The sequence below is a fragment of the Panulirus ornatus genome, chromosome 52, assembly GCF_036320965.1.
Source record: "Panulirus ornatus isolate Po-2019 chromosome 52, ASM3632096v1, whole genome shotgun sequence".
Lineage (NCBI taxonomy): Eukaryota > Metazoa > Arthropoda > Malacostraca > Decapoda > Palinuridae > Panulirus > Panulirus ornatus.
The window spans coordinates 14,773,030-14,793,743 of record NC_092275.1 but is presented as its reverse complement, the minus strand read 5'-3'; the positions used below and the strand labels follow the sequence as shown (position 1 = coordinate 14,793,743).

At 40.1% G+C, this 20,714-nt stretch overlaps 1 protein-coding gene across 3 annotated transcripts in view; it reads right to left on the bottom strand.

Annotated features, from left to right (window-relative positions):
• Tsp26A (Tetraspanin 26A) overlaps positions 1-10,784 on the bottom strand; it is an 82,261-nt gene extending 71,477 nt beyond the window's left edge. For 2 of the 3 annotated variants that reach the window (XM_071692292.1, XM_071692293.1), the window contains exons 1-3: positions 10,564-10,762; positions 6,386-6,506; positions 1,001-1,074 (exon numbers count right to left, since the gene is read on the bottom strand). In XM_071692292.1, coding sequence (XP_071548393.1) covers positions 1,001-1,074; positions 6,386-6,506; positions 10,564-10,650 — 282 coding nt within the window. In that variant the 5' untranslated portion in view covers positions 10,651-10,762. Of the gene's footprint in view, positions 1-1,000; positions 1,075-6,385; positions 6,507-10,563 lie in introns of all 3 variants that reach the window. The other variant, XM_071692294.1, reaches the window with a different exon arrangement.
• Between the last annotated feature and the right edge of the window lie 9,930 nt (positions 10,785-20,714).

Sequence of the window (20,714 nt, the reverse complement as noted above, 5' to 3'; positions counted from 1 at the left end):
ATTCACTCTATTCCTTGCATGCCTCTTACCCTTCTGTGTGTTAAGGCCCCGATCACTCAAAATCTTTTTCACTCCATCCTTCCACTTCCAATTCAGTCTCCCGCTTCTCCTTGTTCCCTCCACCTCTGACATATATATCCTCTTTGTCAATCTTTCCTCACTCACTCTCTCCATATGTCCAAACCATTTCAAACAACCTCTTCTGCTCTCTCAACCACACTCTTTTTATTTCCACACATCTCTCTTACCCTTTCATTACTTACTTGATCAAACCACCTCACACCACATACTGTGTTCAAACATATCATTTCCGTCCTGTCCACCCTCCTCTGTACAACCCTATCTATAGCCCATGTCTCGCAACCATATAACATTGATGGAACTACTATTCCTTAAAACATACCCATTTTTGCTCTTCAACATAACATTCTCTCCTTCTTCATCGCTCCCAGAACCTTCGCCCCCTCCCCTACCCTGTGACTCACTTTCACTTCCATAGTTCCACTCACTGCTAAGTCCACTCCCAGATATCTAAAACACTTCAATTCCTCCAATTTTTCTCCATTAAAACTTAAATCCCAATTAAGTTGTCTCTCAATCCTACTGTACCTAATAACCTTGCTCTTATTCACGTTTAATCTCAACTCTCTCCTTTCACACACTTTTCCAAACTCAGTCATCAACTGCAGTTTCAAAAATAAATGAAAATTCAGTATTGGTAAAGAGGAAGTTCACAATTTCATATGCACAAAAAAATTTAGCAACAGACATGTTCTATAACACACTGAGTACATAAATAGCCTATCACAAAATAAGTCACCTCCTCACATTAACTGTAAGTTCTCCAACTCATTTTATATCACTGGTATGAAACTGTTTGTGTCTATGCTGAGATGGTAATTGTAAAACAGTCCTACTCCAATTAATATGATATACATCATTCTGGATATAACTATATGAATTGTGAAAACTCTTGTGCAGGACTCCTATAGCTACTCACACATGCTAGTAAGCAGGTGTTCTCCCTCAGGGCTCCAACACACCCAGTGAAGCCAATTGTGAAGGTTATCAGACCTGAAAAAGAAAATGTGCAGGGTAACTCCATAAAACTCGGAATGCTTTAACCTGGTACAAACTAAAACATAAAAAATCTATTGATTTAAGTCATATACAATATATGCCTGGACAGTGAGAGCCCAAATGAGGTACATCAGCTCAACAAACTAAACTCTATGAAACCAATGCAATACATGGCTACAAATAGCAGAATTTGGTATTAACCTCATATAACAAAGCAGACTTTATACCATCTCAACTCTGGTTAAGCTCAGAACCAAGCAGATACCAGTATTTGGATGTTCCCCATTTTCAGGAACCCAAACTGATCACACAGCCTGGCCCTGCATACAACCAATACAACACAATGGCAGTTCATTTACAAGAGTTTCACCATACTGTAACTTTACATCACAAAATCAATTCACTTATGAAAAAGTTAAACATGTTGTAACAAAATCCTGTGGTTTCAGTGCATTACACACGAAAGCTTGTGTATGGACGTGAGCGGATGTAGCTTTTCTTCATCTGTTTTCTGGTGCTACCTCACTGATGCATGGGGTGGTGATGCTGTTTCCTGTTGGGCAGGGTCGCACTAAAAATGGATGAAGTTGAGCAAGTATGAATATGTACATGTGTGTATAATTATGTATGTATGTATGTATATAATGTATATGTATATGCAAATATGTATATATATGTGTATTTGAGTGGACGTCTTTCTTCGTCTGTTTTCCTGGTGCTACCTCACTAACACAGAAAACAGTGATCAAGTAAGAAAAAATCTAAATATCTAATGATTTCCTAATTTACTCTCTACATCAAGATTACTTTCTGTGTGATAAAATGACTTACCTGCATGGCTACTGTACTATCTTAACTATGCTGCATCACAATAATAAGAAGACATTTAAAAATATAATACAGAATTTGTATCTAAAAGTGGTAACCAAGAGAGAGTGGGGGAAGAGATGGTGGCTAGGAAGCAAGAGTAACAGTCCACCAGTGCAATGAGTGAGTGTAAGTGTGTACCATCAGCTATTTGTAATTATCTGAATGGGCAGGGACTTTTACACTCACAGAGCCATATCTCTTGAATTTTCTCTACTATCATGCATCTTTTTCAACTTCTATAAGCTGTCCCCATTCAACATTTCATCATTCAGTTTATTCCATTCATACACTATTCTTATGTAATGACACAATTTCACATCTTTTTCAAACATTCCTTTCTTAATTCCATGACATGACCTCCAGTTCTTCTGTTCTTGCATCTTTCAAACAAATTTTCTCTGGTGACATTATCAAACCAATCTAAAAACTTACACAGTTGTAATTAGGTCTCCCCTTTCTCTTCTTTCCTCTGCTGTGGACAAATTCAATGCTTCTAACTTTTCCCTGTATTTGATTTTGTGGAATTTTTTTTTTTTTCTTTTTTTTATACTTTGTCGCTGTCTCCCGCGTTTGCGAGGTAGCGCAAAGAAACAGACGAAAGAAATGGCCCAACCCCCCCCCCATACACATGTATATACATACGTCCACACACGCAAATATACATACCTACACAGCTTTCCATGGTTTACCCCAGACGCTTCACATGCCCTGCTTCAATCCACTGACAGCACGTCAACCCCGGTATACCGCATCGCTCCAATTCACTCTATTCCTTGCCCTCCTTTCACCCTCCTGCATGCTCAGGCCCCGATCACACAAAATCTTTTTCACTCCATCTTTCCACCTCCAATTTGGTCTCCCTCTTCTCCTTGTTCCCTCCACCTCCGGCACATATATCCTCTTGGTCAATCTTTCCTCACTCATCCTCTCCATGTGCCCAAACCACTTCAAAACACCCTCTTCTGCTCTCTCAACCACGCTCTTTTTATTTCCACACATCTCTCTTACCCTTACGTTACTCACTCGATCAAACCACCTCACACCACACATTGTCCTCAAACATCTCATTTCCAGCACATCCATCCTCCTGCGCACAACTCTATCCATAGCCCACGCCTCGCAACCATACAACATTGTTGGAACCACTATTCCTTCAAACATACCCATTTTTGCTTTCCGGATAATGTTCTCGACTTCCACACATTCTTCAAGGCCCCCAGGATTTTCGCCCCCTCCCCCACCCTATGATCCACTTCCGCTTCCATGGTTCCATCCGCTGCCAGATCCACTCCCAGATATCTAAAACACTTCACTTCCTCCAGTTTTTCTCCATTCAAACTCACCTCCCAATTGACTTGACCCTCAACCCTACTGTACCTAATAACCTTGCTCTTATTCACATTTACTCTTAAATGTGGAATTTATAAAGTGTTAAAACCTAACAATTTTTAGCAAGAAAAAAGTAACCAAAAATATCATTTAAATACATTTCATATTCTGGCATCCTTCAACCCTTAAATGCATTACTAATCTACCTTTCCATCCCTCAAAAGTCACATTTTTCAAACTGTCTGGGACACCCCATTTGGGAATCACTGCTCTGGAACTTCTCTATTAGTTCTTTGGGTAACAACTATGTGAATAATGCAGGAATAGAGTTCTACACCAGTGCAGTCACATCTCCTGGACTTACTTTAAGAACAAGTAACCTTTTAAACATTTGCAAGCTACCAGCATTGTTTCACTTGCTTATTCATTTCACTTATCCACTACCCTTAAACTTAAACAGTATTTCTCTACATCTTTTCTATCTCGTCCAGGAATATTGTTATTTTGAAACCGCATCTCGTGAAGAACTGTTCACTGGTAGGATCAACTGATCTATAAACCTGGAGGGTATACTCATTCAAAAACTGTATACATGTCACATCTTTTCTATCTTGTCAAGGCATCTGGTTATTTTGGCAATGCATCTTATGAAGAACTGTTCACTAGTGACATCATCTAACTGATCTGTGAAGATATTCTGTATATGAACCATGCTTAAAATCTAGAGATATTTTTTCACACTCACAAATAGGTATAAGTTAAAACATTTATTTATTTATTTATATTTATTTTGCTTTGTCGCTGTCTCTCGCATTAGCAAGGTAGCACAAGGAAATAGACGAAAGAATGGCCCAACCCACCCACATACACATACACATACACCCACATCTGGGAGTGGATCTGGCAGCGGATGGAACCATGGAAGCGGAAGTGGATCATAGGGTGGGGGAGGGGGCGAAAATTCTGGGGGCCTTGAAGAATGTGTGGAAGTCGAGAACATTATCTCGGAAAGCAAAAATGGGTATGTTTGAAGGAATAGTGGTTCCAACAATGTTGTATGGTTGCGAGGCGTGGGCTATGGATAGAGTTGTGCGCAGGAGGATGGATGTGCTGGAAATGAGATGTTTGAGGACAATGTGTGGTGTGAGGTGGTTTGATCGAGTGAGTAACGTAAGGGTAAGAGAGATGTGTGGAAATAAAAAGAGCGTGGTTGAGAGAGCAGAAGAGGGTGTTTTGAAGTGGTTTGGGCACATGGAGAGAATGAGTGAGGAAAGATTGACCAAGAGGATATATGTGTCGGAGGTGGAGGGAACGAGGAGAAGAGGGAGACCAAATTGGAGGTGGAAAGATGGAGTGAAAAAGATTTTGTGTGATCGGGGCCTGAACATGCAGGAGGGTGAAAGGAGGGCAAGGAATAGAGTGAATTGGAGCGATGTGGTATACCGGGGTTGACATGCTGTCAGTGGATTGAATCAAGGCATGTGAAGCGTCTGGGGTAAACCATGGAAAGCTGTGTAGGTATGTATATTTGCGTGTGTGGACCTATGTATATACATGTGTATGGGGGGGGGTTGGGCCATTTCTTTCGTCTGTTTCCTTGCGCTACCTCGCAAACGCGGGAAACAGCGACAAAGTATAATAAAAAATAAAATATATATATATATATATATATATATATATATATACACATGCAAATATACATACCTATACATCTCAATGTATACATATATAAACACACACAGACATATACATATATGCACATGTACATAATTCATACTGTCTGCCTTTATTCATTCCCATTCTCACCTCGCCACACATGAAATAACAACCCCTCCCCCTCATGTGTGCGAGGTAGCGCTAGGAAAAGACAACAAAGGCCCCATTCGTTCACACTCAGTCTCTAGCTGTCAAGTAATAATGCACCGAAACCACAGCTCCCTTTCTACATCCAGGCCCCACAGAACTTTCCATGGTTTACCCCAGACGCTTCGCATGCCCTGGTTCAATCCATTGACAGCACGTCAACCCGGTATACCACATCATTCCAATTCACTCTATTCCTTGCACACCTTTCACCCTCCTGCATGTTCATGCCCAGATCACTCAAAATCTTTTTCACTCCATCTTTCCACCTCCAATTTGGTCTCCCACTTCTCCTCATTCCCTCCACCTCTGACACATGTATCCTCTTGGTCAATCTTTCCTCACTCATTCTCTCCATGTGACCAAACCATTTCAAAACACCCTCTTCTGCTCTCTCAACCACACTCTTTTTATTACCACACATCTCTCTTACCCTATTATTACTTACTTGATCAAACCACCTCACACCACATACTGTCCTCAAACATTTCATTTCCAGCACATCCACCCTCCTCCGCACAACTCTATCCATAGCCCACGCCTCGCAACCATACAACATTGTTGGAACCACTATTCCTTCAGACATACCCATTTTTGCTTTCCGAGATAATGTTCTCGACTTTCACACATTCCTCAAGGCTCCCAGAATTTTCGCCCCCTCCCCCACCCTATGATTCACTTCCATTTCCATGGTTCCATCCGCTGCCAAATCCACTCCCAGATATCTAAAACACTTCACTTCCTCCACTTTTTCTCCATTCAAACTAATCTCACAATTGACTTGACCCTCAACCCTACTGTACCTAATAACCTTGCTCTTATTCACATTTACTCTCAACTTTCTTCTTTCACACACTTTACCAAACTCAGTCACCAGCTTCTGCAGTTTCTCACATGAATCAGCCACCAGCGCTGTATCATCAGCGAACAACAACTTCCCAAGCTCTCTCATCCACAACAGACTGCATACTTGCCCCTCTCTCCAAAACTCTTGCATTCACCTCCCTAACAACCCCATCCATAAACAAATTAAACAACCATATAGACATCACACACCCCTGCCGCAAACCTACATTCACTGAGAACCAATCACTTTCCTCTCTTCCTACACGTACACATGCCTTACATCCTCGATAAAAACTTTTCACTGCTTCTAACAACTTGCCTCCCACACCATATATTAAAACATGTTAGCAGATATTTCTTGAGTGAATAATAGATAACAGTGCAAGTGTGAACTTACCAGTTACAATGAGAACAAAAGCAGGATCAAGGGCAATATTGGTGAGACGGCTGAGGTTGTTAAATGTATCTTTTTCTGTCCATGCCCACACCCCTATTGCCAAGATGCTAAGTCCCAGCAGCTGTGAACAAGAATTGATTCAAAATTAACTTCTAAGAGATAGGCTTCCTACTTCACTTAAAAAAGTACACGTCTGACACAACAAACAGCAGTGGTGATAGAAGAAGTCACTGAAGGGCCTTTCATAACTTTTAATGTAATTTAAAGGCTTCACACAACATTATGTATCTGTAAACATGACTGTGATGTTCCACCAACTCACAGTACCTGAAACATACTCAGTGAAATACATGAAGATATCCAAGGAATAGCTCCAATAAAAGACCTGTAAGTAAGCTGTAACAGTGGAAGATGCCAGGAATTAATATTTTCAAAGAAGAAAAAATACTTGGAAATAGGAGTGTGTATTCAACACAGAACGTGGTGAACTGTCCTTTGTTGATTTACATTTGTAACAAAAGCTATTCCAACTGTGAAGATTAAGAAAGGGGCATCAACAACATAACCTGGTAGTGGACTAACTAGCATCCATGCTAAGTAAATTCTAAGGTGCATCCATTGAGACGAGTAGCAACATATTCCTGTGGGCATCTTCACAACACGGCACAGTTTTAGGGAAAGGTCATGTGTTACAAACCCCTCATACTTAGACAAGAGAGCAACCTCTGTCTTACACAAATGTGAAAGGTCAATAAATTTTGTACTTTTTCTATGTAAGAATAGATGGCATGGGCAGCTGAGGCCCTAATCAAGGCCACCCCATTAATGCTACCTCACTGAAGCAGGTGGTAGAAATGCTATTTCCTGTGGGGCGGTGTAGCGCCAGGAATGGATGAAGGCAAGCAAGTATGAACATGTACAAACATGTGTATATGTCCGTATATGTGTATGTATACGTGCATATATGGGCATTTATGTATATATGCACATATACGGAAAAGGGCAAGTATGCAGTCTGTTGTGGATGAGAGAGCTTGGGAAGTGAGTCAGTTGTTGTTCGCTGATGATACAGCGCTGGTGGCTGATTCGGGTGAGAAACTGCAGAAGCTGGTAAATGAGTTTGGTAAAGTATGTGAAACAAGAAAGCTGAGTGTAAATGTGAATAAGAGCAAGGTTATTAGGTACAATAGGGTTGAGGGTCAAGTCAATTAGGAGGTAAGTTTGAATGGAGAAAAACTGGAGGAAGTAAAGTGTTTTAGATATCTGGGAGTGGATCTGGCAGCGGATGGAACCATGGAAATGGAAGTGAAAATCATAGGGTGGGGGAGGGGGCGAAAATTCTGGGAGCCTTGAAGAATGTGTGGAAGTCGAGAACATTATCTCGGAAAGCAAAAATGGGTATGTTTGAAGGAATAGTGGTTCCAACAATGTTGTATGGTTGCGAGGCGTGGGCTATGGATAGAGTTGTGCGCAGGAGGATGGATGTGCTGGAAATGAGATGTCTGAGGACAATGTGTGGTGTGAGGTGGTTTGATCGAGTAAGTAACGTAAGGGTAAGAGAGATGTGTGGAAATAAAAAGAGCGTGGTTGAGAGAGCAGAAGAGGGTGTTTTGAAATGGTTTGGGCACATGGAGAGAATGAGTGAGGAAAGATTGACCAAGAGGATATATGTGTCAGAGGTGGAAGGAACGAGGAGAAGTGGGAGACCAAATTGGAGGTGGAAGGAGGAAGTGAAAAAGATTTTGAGTGATCAGGGCCTGAACATGCAGGAGGGTGAAAGGCATGCAAGGAATAGAGTGAATTGGATCGATGTGGTATACCGGGGTTGACTTGCTGTCAGTGGATTGAATCAGGGCATGTGAAGCGTCTGGGGTAAACCATGGAAAGTTGTGTGGGGCCTGGATGTGGAAAGGGAGCTGTGGTTTCGGGCATTATTGCATGACAGCTAGAGACTGAGTGTGAACGAATGGGGCCTTTGTTGTCTTTTCCTAGCGCTACCTCGCACACATGAGGGGGGAGGGGGATGTTATTCCATGTGTGGCGAGGTGGCGATGGGAATGAATAAAGGCAGACAGTGTGAATTGTGTGCATGTGTATATATGTATGTGTCTGTGTGTGTATATATATGTGTACATTGAGATGTATAGGTGTGTATATTTGCGTGTGTGGACGTGTATGTATATACATGTGTATGGGGGTGGGTTGGGCCATTTCTTTCGTCTGTTTCCTTGCGCTTTTTTTTTTTTTTTTTTTTAATTTTCCAAAAGAAGGAACAGAGAAGAGGGCCAGGTGAGGATATTTCCTCAAAGGCCCAGTCCTCTGTTCATAACGCTACCTCGCTATCGCGGGAAATGGTGAATAGTATGAAAAAAAAAAAAAAAAATATATATATATATATATATATATATATATATATATATATATATATATATATATATATATATATATTATATATGAGATGATGGAAATTATAGACACCCAAATCTGAGCCTTCGAGGAGGATGAACACTCCCCGCATGACTCCTTCTGTTTCCCCTTTTAGAAATTTAAATACAAGGACGCGGGGTTTCCAGCTCCCAGCTCCCGCTCCCTTTACTCACCTTCTAAGACACGCAGGGAATATGTGGGAAGTATTCTTTCTCCCTTATCCCCACTCATAAATAAATATGAGTGGATGGGTCATTCTTCGTCTGTTTCCCGGTTCTACTTCGCTGATGCGGGAAACAGCAATTAAGTAAAATAAATAAAATACAAATATATTTTTCATCTATTCATTATTATACTTAACTGCTGTCTCCCAAGTTGGCGAGGTAGTGCAAGGAAACAGACGAGGAATGGCCAAACCCACCCACATACACATGTACACACATAAATGCCCACACAAACACACATATACATTTCAATGTATACATACATATACATACACATATATACACAGGCACATATACATACTTGCTGCCTTCATCCATTCCCATCACCACCTGGCCACACACGAAACAGCAGCCCCCCCCCCTCCAGCAAGGCAGTGCCAGGAACAGACAAAAAAAAGAAAAAAAGGCCACATTCGTTCACACTCAGTCTCTAGCTGTCGTGTGCAATGCACCAAAACCACAGCTCCCTTTCCACGTCCAGGCCCCACAAAACTTTCCATGGTTTACCTGATGCTTCACATGCCCTGATTCAATCCGATGACAGCACATCGACCCTTGCATACCAAATTGTTCCAATTCACTCTATTCCTTGCACGCCTTTCACCCTCCTGCATGTTCAGGCCCCAATCATTCAAAATCTTTTTCAATCCATCCTTCCACCTCCAATTTGGTCTCCCACTTCTCCTTCTTCCCTCCACCTCTGACACATACATCCTCTGCGTCAATCTTACCTCACTCATTCTCTCCAGGTGTCCAAACCATTTCAACACACCCTCTTCTGCTCTCTCAGCCACACTTATTTTTATTACCATGCATTTCTCTTACCCTTTCATTACTCACTCGATCAATCCACCTCACACCACATATTGTGAAAATCACAAAAGTTTTTCACCTACCTCTATGTTAATTTACCACACTTCTCCCCGATGTTCTTATCCTTCTCTAATAAATTACTAATGTAGAAGAAATAATAACTTTCACCGTCTCATTCCACACTAACTGCGGCAAACTATCAAGAGGAAAAGCAAATCAGTGAATCTCGTGCCTGAAGTATTGCACATAAACATCATAATAACCGAAAGGATATATCAATTAAGTTGGAGACTGTCTCCAACTTGATTTAGTTAAATAACTTTTGTACTTTAAAAATAAGTAATTTAATAAACAATGCCTCATTACGCAAGGCATAACTTCAATGCGAAGTACATACAGCACATCAACTAGGCCAGCCAGGTATCTAACTGTCCACTTACGAGGGCAGTGGAACAATGAGGAACTGGTGCAGGTCCAGGAAGTGATGTCAAGAGCGGAGGGGAAGTCTCTCTTTGTCCTAGATCACTTCCCGTGCAATGACTTTCTACCTTCACTTGACTTGCATGTTAATACATTAGCTTTCTGGTTACAATGTTCTTATCTACTCTAAAACAATTCTGACCATCAATAAACACCCAGCCATGGAAGTTGTTGACAGCTGACAGGAGAAAGGTCATCAACAGTGGAGGATGTAAACATTGGACAGGTACTCACCCAAAATATAACATTGAAGCCAAATATGACATATTTCAGGCAGCAGCTGACTTCGCTCTGATCTCGTCTATACCGTTTAACTGGCATCTTGATCAGAATCGCCGCCTGGAAGCAATGAATTATGATAAATCGAGCATCATGCTCACCCACTACTCGTCGGACCAGTTACCTCACTGGCCGCCAGATGACGCTGCCTCCACACACAGAAAACGGAACAACCTGAAAGAGTTAATTGCGTAACTTGTGCTCTTTACTTCCTACATACATGATGTATGTTATTTCTTGTAGAATGTCATTTAGCAAAAGCATTTAATTTATTTTGAAGGTAAAAAACAGACCAAAATGACAGTTTCATATATGACTACCAATGAGCCCCCAGGGTAGGTTGATTTGTGCCGTAATCAGCAACAAACTCATTCTGATTCATATTAGTACAAAATTACGGTCACTAGTGCCTACAATGTCTTAACCAGCTTACGGTGAGCTAACTTGTGCAAGAGAAAGCATTCAGAGATTGAATATGAAATTTACACCCTTTCCATTGGAAGTAAACCTCAAAATGAGACGACTTTACCATATTACAGGTGTAACCCTAAAAAGTCTTGGTTCTAACACATGCTGTGGCCAATTCATTCGAACTAATGCAAGTCGTTATTGTGTATGCAAGTGTGTGTTACGGGCAGTACGTTTTACACTTGCGTTGCCTCTTAACTTTTGTACAAATACATGGCTTCATCAAGTACGATACAACAAATCCTTCGTGGTCTTTCTATTTTCAAAGCCAAACGTTGACAGTCGTGGCCTGGTTAGACTGACTTCTTTTACTCTGTACTGGGTTGCCGTAGGCAAGATGTCAGAAATGGCCATTCGTGATCGACACATACTATTGGGTTTAATGTCTTCCGACTGCTAAATGATACACACGTACTTCCATTTTCTCAGACAACTGTGAATATCTCACCCTTCTCCCTTGTTCATAGATATGGCTTTCGCAAGGCAAGATTCACTAACGATGAACTTTACTTACTAATGTTTGGTCATCATGTCTTAAAGACTTTAGAGAATCCTATGTAGTTGCGTTTGATATATTACAAGCTTGTGCGAGCTCTCTTCTTGTTGCCTCCATCCCACACGTCATTACAAGAGAGACATGTTTCGCTCTGGCCAATCTGTTTCCATGATTGTTGATGGATCAATCTCTCTCTTGTTCATAAGGACCATAGCTAAGATGTTCATAAGGACCATAGCTAAGATGTTCATAAGGACCATAGCTAAGATGTTCATAAGGACCATAGCTAAGATGTTCATAAGGACCATAGCTAAGATGTTCATAAGGACCATAGCTAAGATGTTCATAAGGACCATAGCTAAGATGTTCATAAGGACCATAGCTAAGATGTTCATAAGGACCATAGCTAAGATGTTCATAAGGACCATAGCTAAGATGTTCATAAGGACCATAGCTAAGATGTTCATAAGGACCATAGCTAAGATGTTCATAAGGACCATAGCTAAGATGTTCATAAGGACCATAGCTAAGATGTTCATAAGGACCATAGCTAAGATGTTCATAAGGACCATAGCTAAGATGTTCATAAGGACCATAGCTAAGATGTTCATAAGGACCATAGCTAAGATGTTCATAAGGACCATAGCTAAGATGTTCATAAGGACCATAGCTAAGATGTTCATAAGGACCATAGCTAAGATGTTCATAAGGACCATAGCTAAGATGTTCATAAGGACCATAGCTAAGATGTTCATAAGGACCATAGCTAAGATGTTCATAAGGACCATAGCTAAGATGTTCATAAGGACCATAGCTAAGATGTTCATAAGGACCATAGCTAAGATGTTCATAAGGACCATAGCTAAGATGTTCATAAGGACCATAGCTAAGATGTTCATAAGGACCATAGCTAAGATGTTCATAAGGACCATAGCTAAGATGTTCATAAGGACCATAGCTAAGATGTTCATAAGGACCATAGCTAAGATGTTCATAAGGACCATAGCTAAGATGTTCATAAGGACCATAGCTAAGATGTTCATAAGGACCATAGCTAAGATGTTCATAAGGACCATAGCTAAGATGTTCATAAGGACCATAGCTAAGATGTTCATAAGGACCATAGCTAAGATGTTCATAAGGACCATAGCTAAGATGTTCATAAGGACCATAGCTAAGATGTTCATAAGGACCATAGCTAAGATGTTCATAAGGACCATAGCTAAGATGTTCATAAGGACCATAGCTAAGATGTTCATAAGGACCATAGCTAAGATGTTCATAAGGACCATAGCTAAGATGTTCATAAGGACCATAGCTAAGATGTTCATAAGGACCATAGCTAAGATGTTCATAAGGACCATAGCTAAGATGTTCATAAGGACCATAGCTAAGATGTTCATAAGGACCATAGCTAAGATGTTCATAAGGACCATAGCTAAGATGTTCATAAGGACCATAGCTAAGATGTTCATAAGGACCATAGCTAAGATGTTCATAAGGACCATAGCTAAGATGTTCATAAGGACCATAGCTAAGATGTTCATAAGGACCATAGCTAAGATGTTCATAAGGACCATAGCTAAGATGTTCATAAGGACCATAGCTAAGATGTTCATAAGGACCATAGCTAAGATGTTCATAAGGACCATAGCTAAGATGTTCATAAGGACCATAGCTAAGATGTTCATAAGGACCATAGCTAAGATGTTCATAAGGACCATAGCTAAGATGTTCATAAGGACCATAGCTAAGATGTTCATAAGGACCATAGCTAAGATGTTCATAAGGACCATAGCTAAGATGTTCATAAGGACCATAGCTAAGATGTTCATAAGGACCATAGCTAAGATGTTCATAAGGACCATAGCTAAGATGTTCATAAGGACCATAGCTAAGATGTTCATAAGGACCATAGCTAAGATGTTCATAAGGACCATAGCTAAGATGTTCATAAGGACCATAGCTAAGATGTTCATAAGGACCATAGCTAAGATGTTCATAAGGACCATAGCTAAGATGTTCATAAGGACCATAGCTAAGATGTTCATAAGGACCATAGCTAAGATGTTCATAAGGACCATAGCTAAGATGTTCATAAGGACCATAGCTAAGATGTTCATAAGGACCATAGCTAAGATGTTCATAAGGACCATAGCTAAGATGTTCATAAGGACCATAGCTAAGATGTTCATAAGGACCATAGCTAAGATGTTCATAAGGACCATAGCTAAGATGTTCATAAGGACCATAGCTAAGATGTTCATAAGGACCATAGCTAAGATGTTCATAAGGACCATAGCTAAGATGTTCATAAGGACCATAGCTAAGATGTTCATAAGGACCATAGCTAAGATGTTCATAAGGACCATAGCTAAGATGTTCATAAGGACCATAGCTAAGATGTTCATAAGGACCATAGCTAAGATGTTCATAAGGACCATAGCTAAGATGTTCATAAGGACCATAGCTAAGATGTTCATAAGGACCATAGCTAAGATGTTCATAAGGACCATAGCTAAGATGTTCATAAGGACCATAGCTAAGATGTTCATAAGGACCATAGCTAAGATGTTCATAAGGACCATAGCTAAGATGTTCATAAGGACCATAGCTAAGATGTTCATAAGGACCATAGCTAAGATGTTCATAAGGACCATAGCTAAGATGTTCATAAGGACCATAGCTAAGATGTTCATAAGGACCATAGCTAAGATGTTCATAAGGACCATAGCTAAGATGTTCATAAGGACCATAGCTAAGATGTTCATAAGGACCATAGCTAAGATGTTCATAAGGACCATAGCTAAGATGTTCATAAGGACCATAGCTAAGATGTTCATAAGGACCATAGCTAAGATGTTCATAAGGACCATAGCTAAGATGTTCATAAGGACCATAGCTAAGATGTTCATAAGGACCATAGCTAAGATGTTCATAAGGACCATAGCTAAGATGTTCATAAGGACCATAGCTAAGATGTTCATAAGGACCATAGCTAAGATGTTCATAAGGACCATAGCTAAGATGTTCATAAGGACCATAGCTAAGATGTTCATAAGGACCATAGCTAAGATGTTCATAAGGACCATAGCTAAGATGTTCATAAGGACCATAGCTAAGATGTTCATAAGGACCATAGCTAAGATGTTCATAAGGACCATAGCTAAGATGTTCATAAGGACCATAGCTAAGATGTTCATAAGGACCATAGCTAAGATGTTCATAAGGACCATAGCTAAGATGTTCATAAGGACCATAGCTAAGATGTTCATAAGGACCATAGCTAAGATGTTCATAAGGACCATAGCTAAGATGTTCATAAGGACCATAGCTAAGATGTTCATAAGGACCATAGCTAAGATGTTCATAAGGACCATAGCTAAGATGTTCATAAGGACCATAGCTAAGATGTTCATAAGGACCATAGCTAAGATGTTCATAAGGACCATAGCTAAGATGTTCATAAGGACCATAGCTAAGATGTTCATAAGGACCATAGCTAAGATGTTCATAAGGACCATAGCTAAGATGTTCATAAGGACCATAGCTAAGATGTTCATAAGGACCATAGCTAAGATGTTCATAAGGACCATAGCTAAGATGTTCATAAGGACCATAGCTAAGATGTTCATAAGGACCATAGCTAAGATGTTCATAAGGACCATAGCTAAGATGTTCATAAGGACCATAGCTAAGATGTTCATAAGGACCATAGCTAAGATGTTCATAAGGACCATAGCTAAGATGTTCATAAGGACCATAGCTAAGATGTTCATAAGGACCATAGCTAAGATGTTCATAAGGACCATAGCTAAGATGTTCATAAGGACCATAGCTAAGATGTTCATAAGGACCATAGCTAAGATGTTCATAAGGACCATAGCTAAGATGTTCATAAGGACCATAGCTAAGATGTTCATAAGGACCATAGCTAAGATGTTCATAAGGACCATAGCTAAGATGTTCATAAGGACCATAGCTAAGATGTTCATAAGGACCATAGCTAAGATGTTCATAAGGACCATAGCTAAGATGTTCATAAGGACCATAGCTAAGATGTTCATAAGGACCATAGCTAAGATGTTCATAAGGACCATAGCTAAGATGTTCATAAGGACCATAGCTAAGATGTTCATAAGGACCATAGCTAAGATGTTCATAAGGACCATAGCTAAGATGTTCATAAGGACCATAGCTAAGATGTTCATAAGGACCATAGCTAAGATGTTCATAAGGACCATAGCTAAGATGTTCATAAGGACCATAGCTAAGATGTTCATAAGGACCATAGCTAAGATGTTCATAAGGACCATAGCTAAGATGTTCATAAGGACCATAGCTAAGATGTTCATAAGGACCATAGCTAAGATGTTCATAAGGACCATAGCTAAGATGTTCATAAGGACCATAGCTAAGATGTTCATAAGGACCATAGCTAAGATGTTCATAAGGACCATAGCTAAGATGTTCATAAGGACCATAGCTAAGATGTTCATAAGGACCATAGCTAAGATGTTCATAAGGACCATAGCTAAGATGTTCATAAGGACCATAGCTAAGATGTTCATAAGGACCATAGCTAAGATGTTCATAAGGACCATAGCTAAGATGTTCATAAGGACCATAGCTAAGATGTTCATAAGGACCATAGCTAAGATGTTCATAAGGACCATAGCTAAGATGTTCATAAGGACCATAGCTAAGATGTTCATAAGGACCATAGCTAAGATGTTCATAAGGACCATAGCTAAGATGTTCATAAGGACCATAGCTAAGATGTTCATAAGGACCATAGCTAAGATGTTCATAAGGACCATAGCTAAGATGTTCATAAGGACCATAGCTAAGATGTTCATAAGGACCATAGCTAAGATGTTCATAAGGACCATAGCTAAGATGTTCATAAGGACCATAGCTAAGATGTTCATAAGGACCATAGCTAAGATGTTCATAAGGACCATAGCTAAGATGTTCATAAGGACCATAGCTAAGATGTTCATAAGGACCATAGCTAAGATGTTCATAAGGACCATAGCTAAGATGTTCATAAGGACCATAGCTAAGATGTTCATAAGGACCATAGCTAAGATGTTCATAAGGACCATAGCTAAGATGTTCATAAGGACCATAGCTAAGATGTTCATAAGGACCATAGCTAAGATGTTCATAAGGACCATAGCTAAGATGTTCATAAGGACCATAGCTAAGATGTTCATAAGGACCATAGCTAAGATGTTCATAAGGACCATAGCTAAGATGTTCATAAGGACCATAGCTAAGATGTTCATAAGGACCATAGCTAAGATGTTCATAAGGACCATAGCTAAGATGTTCATAAGGACCATAGCTAAGATGTTCATAAGGACCATAGCTAAGATGTTCATAAGGACCATAGCTAAGATGTTCATAAGGACCATAGCTAAGATGTTCATAAGGACCATAGCTAAGATGTTCATAAGGACCATAGCTAAGATGTTCATAAGGACCATAGCTAAGATGTTCATAAGGACCATAGCTAAGATGTTCATAAGGACCATAGCTAAGATGTTCATAAGGACCATAGCTAAGATGTTCATAAGGACCATAGCTAAGATGTTCATAAGGACCATAGCTAAGATGTTCATAAGGACCATAGCTAAGATGTTCATAAGGACCATAGCTAAGATGTTCATAAGGACCATAGCTAAGATGTTCATAAGGACCATAGCTAAGATGTTCATAAGGACCATAGCTAAGATGTTCATAAGGACCATAGCTAAGATGTTCATAAGGACCATAGCTAAGATGTTCATAAGGACCATAGCTAAGATGTTCATAAGGACCATAGCTAAGATGTTCATAAGGACCATAGCTAAGATGTTCATAAGGACCATAGCTAAGATGTTCATAAGGACCATAGCTAAGATGTTCATAAGGACCATAGCTAAGATGTTCATAAGGACCATAGCTAAGATGTTCATAAGGACCATAGCTAAGATGTTCATAAGGACCATAGCTAAGATGTTCATAAGGACCATAGCTAAGATGTTCATAAGGACCATAGCTAAGATGTTCATAAGGACCATAGCTAAGATGTTCATAAGGACCATAGCTAAGATGTTCATAAGGACCATAGCTAAGATGTTCATAAGGACCATAGCTAAGATGTTCATAAGGACCATAGCTAAGATGTTCATAAGGACCATAGCTAAGATGTTCATAAGGACCATAGCTAAGATGTTCATAAGGACCATAGCTAAGATGTTCATAAGGACCATAGCTAAGATGTTCATAAGGACCATAGCTAAGATGTTCATAAGGACCATAGCTAAGATGTTCATAAGGACCATAGCTAAGATGTTCATAAGGACCATAGCTAAGATGTTCATAAGGACCATAGCTAAGATGTTCATAAGGACCATAGCCAAGATTCTGAGAAGGACCATAGCTAAGATGTTCATAAGGACCATAGCTAAGATGTTCATAAGGACCATAGCTAAGATGTTCATAAGGACCATAGCTAAGATGTTCATAAGGACCATAGCTAAGATGTTCATAAGGACCATAGCCAAGATTCTGAGAAGGACCATAGCTAAGATGTTCATAAGGACCATAGCTAAGATGTTGAGAAGGATCATAGCTAAGATATTGTAAAGGATCATAGTTAAGAGATAATCGAAAGATCAAGAAACCCTTTGCTCGGTTGGTGAGCTTTGTTTGGTGTTGAAAGTTCTGATTCACATAGGAACAACGTCTTTGCCTTGGTCCGATGTTTGCATTCTGAGTTTGTGTTCCACATAACTAGCCATAACCCAAGTTTGAGTACGATGACTTAACCCAAAGAGTGTGGTGATAACCCTTGGGTACGACGATTTTACTCTCTGAGTACGATGACTTAATCTGCAGCACGATCGCTTGGACTATTGAAAATTATTATTTAACCCTTTAATACGTTAAGAAAGTCATCGTACTTAAGGTTCATTCGTCATACTCGAAGGATTAAAGTCGCAACACTCACAGGGTTAAATTGTTGCAATCAAGCGGTTAAGTCACAGTACACAAGGGGTTAATGAAGGTCATGAGTTGTTGACAGCGACCGTGACCCCTGGCAGACGTTCATCCAAACTGGATTGCTTTCCCTTGAGGGACTTTGATATGCTTATAAATGTTGGTCAAAACTGGTTGAATACTTTTCAGAATCTGTTCTAGTACTAAGCATGAGTCAGTACAAGCCTACCCGAAGTTGGACTCGCATGGCCAAGAAATTTGGAAGTGAAAGTCGGCCCACACCCAACCCAGATTTTCATCCTCCACTCGGGAGTTGTTACTGAATGGGTACATGGTTTAGGCCGGAGTGCTTGTGCGTATTTACAAACATAGGGGACGAGCATGGTACATATGTACAGGGTTAAGAAACGGAGCAACACGAGTTGAAAACTCTCCCCGTAACAGACAAGTAGTAATCACAAGCTGTAATCATACCGGATAATACATGACGTACAGATTCCGGTTAGTTTTCGTTGGAAGCCAACGAGATAGAATACCTTCTCTGGTCAAAAAGCTACTTATCCATCAGTCTTACACGATCCTGGTTTACTGGTATACGTTGTATGTTTTAATTATCAAAGGATTTCGGTAATTTTGAGTGAAATAGCTTCTCTAGACGAGAATAAACATTGAAAGAAAACGTTTCTAGAAATTTTGACTCATAGAAAACGACTAAATATTTTGAGGGGGCTCTACTTTGAGATATCGCGTTCCGTGCTCTGGCGTTTATCACAGAAATGCCAATGAGATATCTTTTTCAACGTTGGTAATCCCGTCAAAATCGATAGATATGGCTTTCTCCATCAGAACTTTCTCACTTCCGCTCTCCTTCGTATACACTATCAACCATCCTTAACTACGCCAAGTAAACCTAACGACAGTACACAGCCTCCTTCCACGCTCACCTCCCACATCCAAACCAGTCAGACTCGGCTATTACATGAATACATCCATAAACCACACAAACAATGCATGTCCTTCATCCACAGCCCATATCCACGAGACATTCAGCCCATGACTACCATAAACCACCAGCCTCTCATTCCAACCCCACCGATTCCACCACTCTTATTGACACCCGCCCTCATTTGTGTCGTAAAATCATTTATGCAATATAATTGGACATGTGGACATTGTCTATCTAACATGACCTTCCTTTCAGTTAGACACGCCTGAACAAGCACCAGCCGACGTTCATCCAAACTTGATTGCTTTCCCTTGAGGGACCTTGATATACTTATAAATGTTAATCAAAACTGGTCGAATACTTTTCAGAATCTGTTCAAGATTAATGAAAATGAGCAACACACACACACACACACACACACACACACACACACACACACACACACACACACACATACACACACACACACACACACACACACACACACACACACACACACACACACACACACACACACACACACACAAGTAATTACAGTACTGAGTACTAAGCATGAGTCAGTACAAGCCTACCCGAAGTTGGACTCGCATGGCCCAGAAATTTGGAAGTGAAAGTCGGCCCACACCCAACCCAGATGTTCATCCTCCACTCGGGAGTTGTTACTGAATGGGTACATGGTTTAGGCCGGAGTGCTTGTGCGTATGTACAAACATAGGGGACGAGCATGGTACATATGTACAGGGTTAAGAGACGGAGCAACACGAGTTGAAAACTCTCCCCGTAACAGACAAGTAGTAATCACAAGCTGTAATCATACCGGATAATACATGACGTACAGATTCCGGTTAGTTTTCGTTGGAACACGAGATAGAATACCTCCTCTGGTCAAAAAGCTACTTATCCATCAGTCTTACACGATCCTGGTTTACTGGTATACGTTGTATGTTTTAATTATCAAAGGATTTCGGTAATTTTGAGTGAAATCTCTTCTCTAGACAAAAATAAACATTGAAAGAAAACGTTTCTAGAAATTTTGACTCATAGAAAACGACTAGATATTTTGAGGGGGCTCTACTTTAAAATATGACGTTCCGTGCTCTGGCGTTTATCACAGAAATGCCAATGAGATATCTTTTTCAACGTCGGTAATCCCGTCAAAATCGATAGATATGGCTTTCTCCATCAGAACTTTCTCACTTCCGCTCT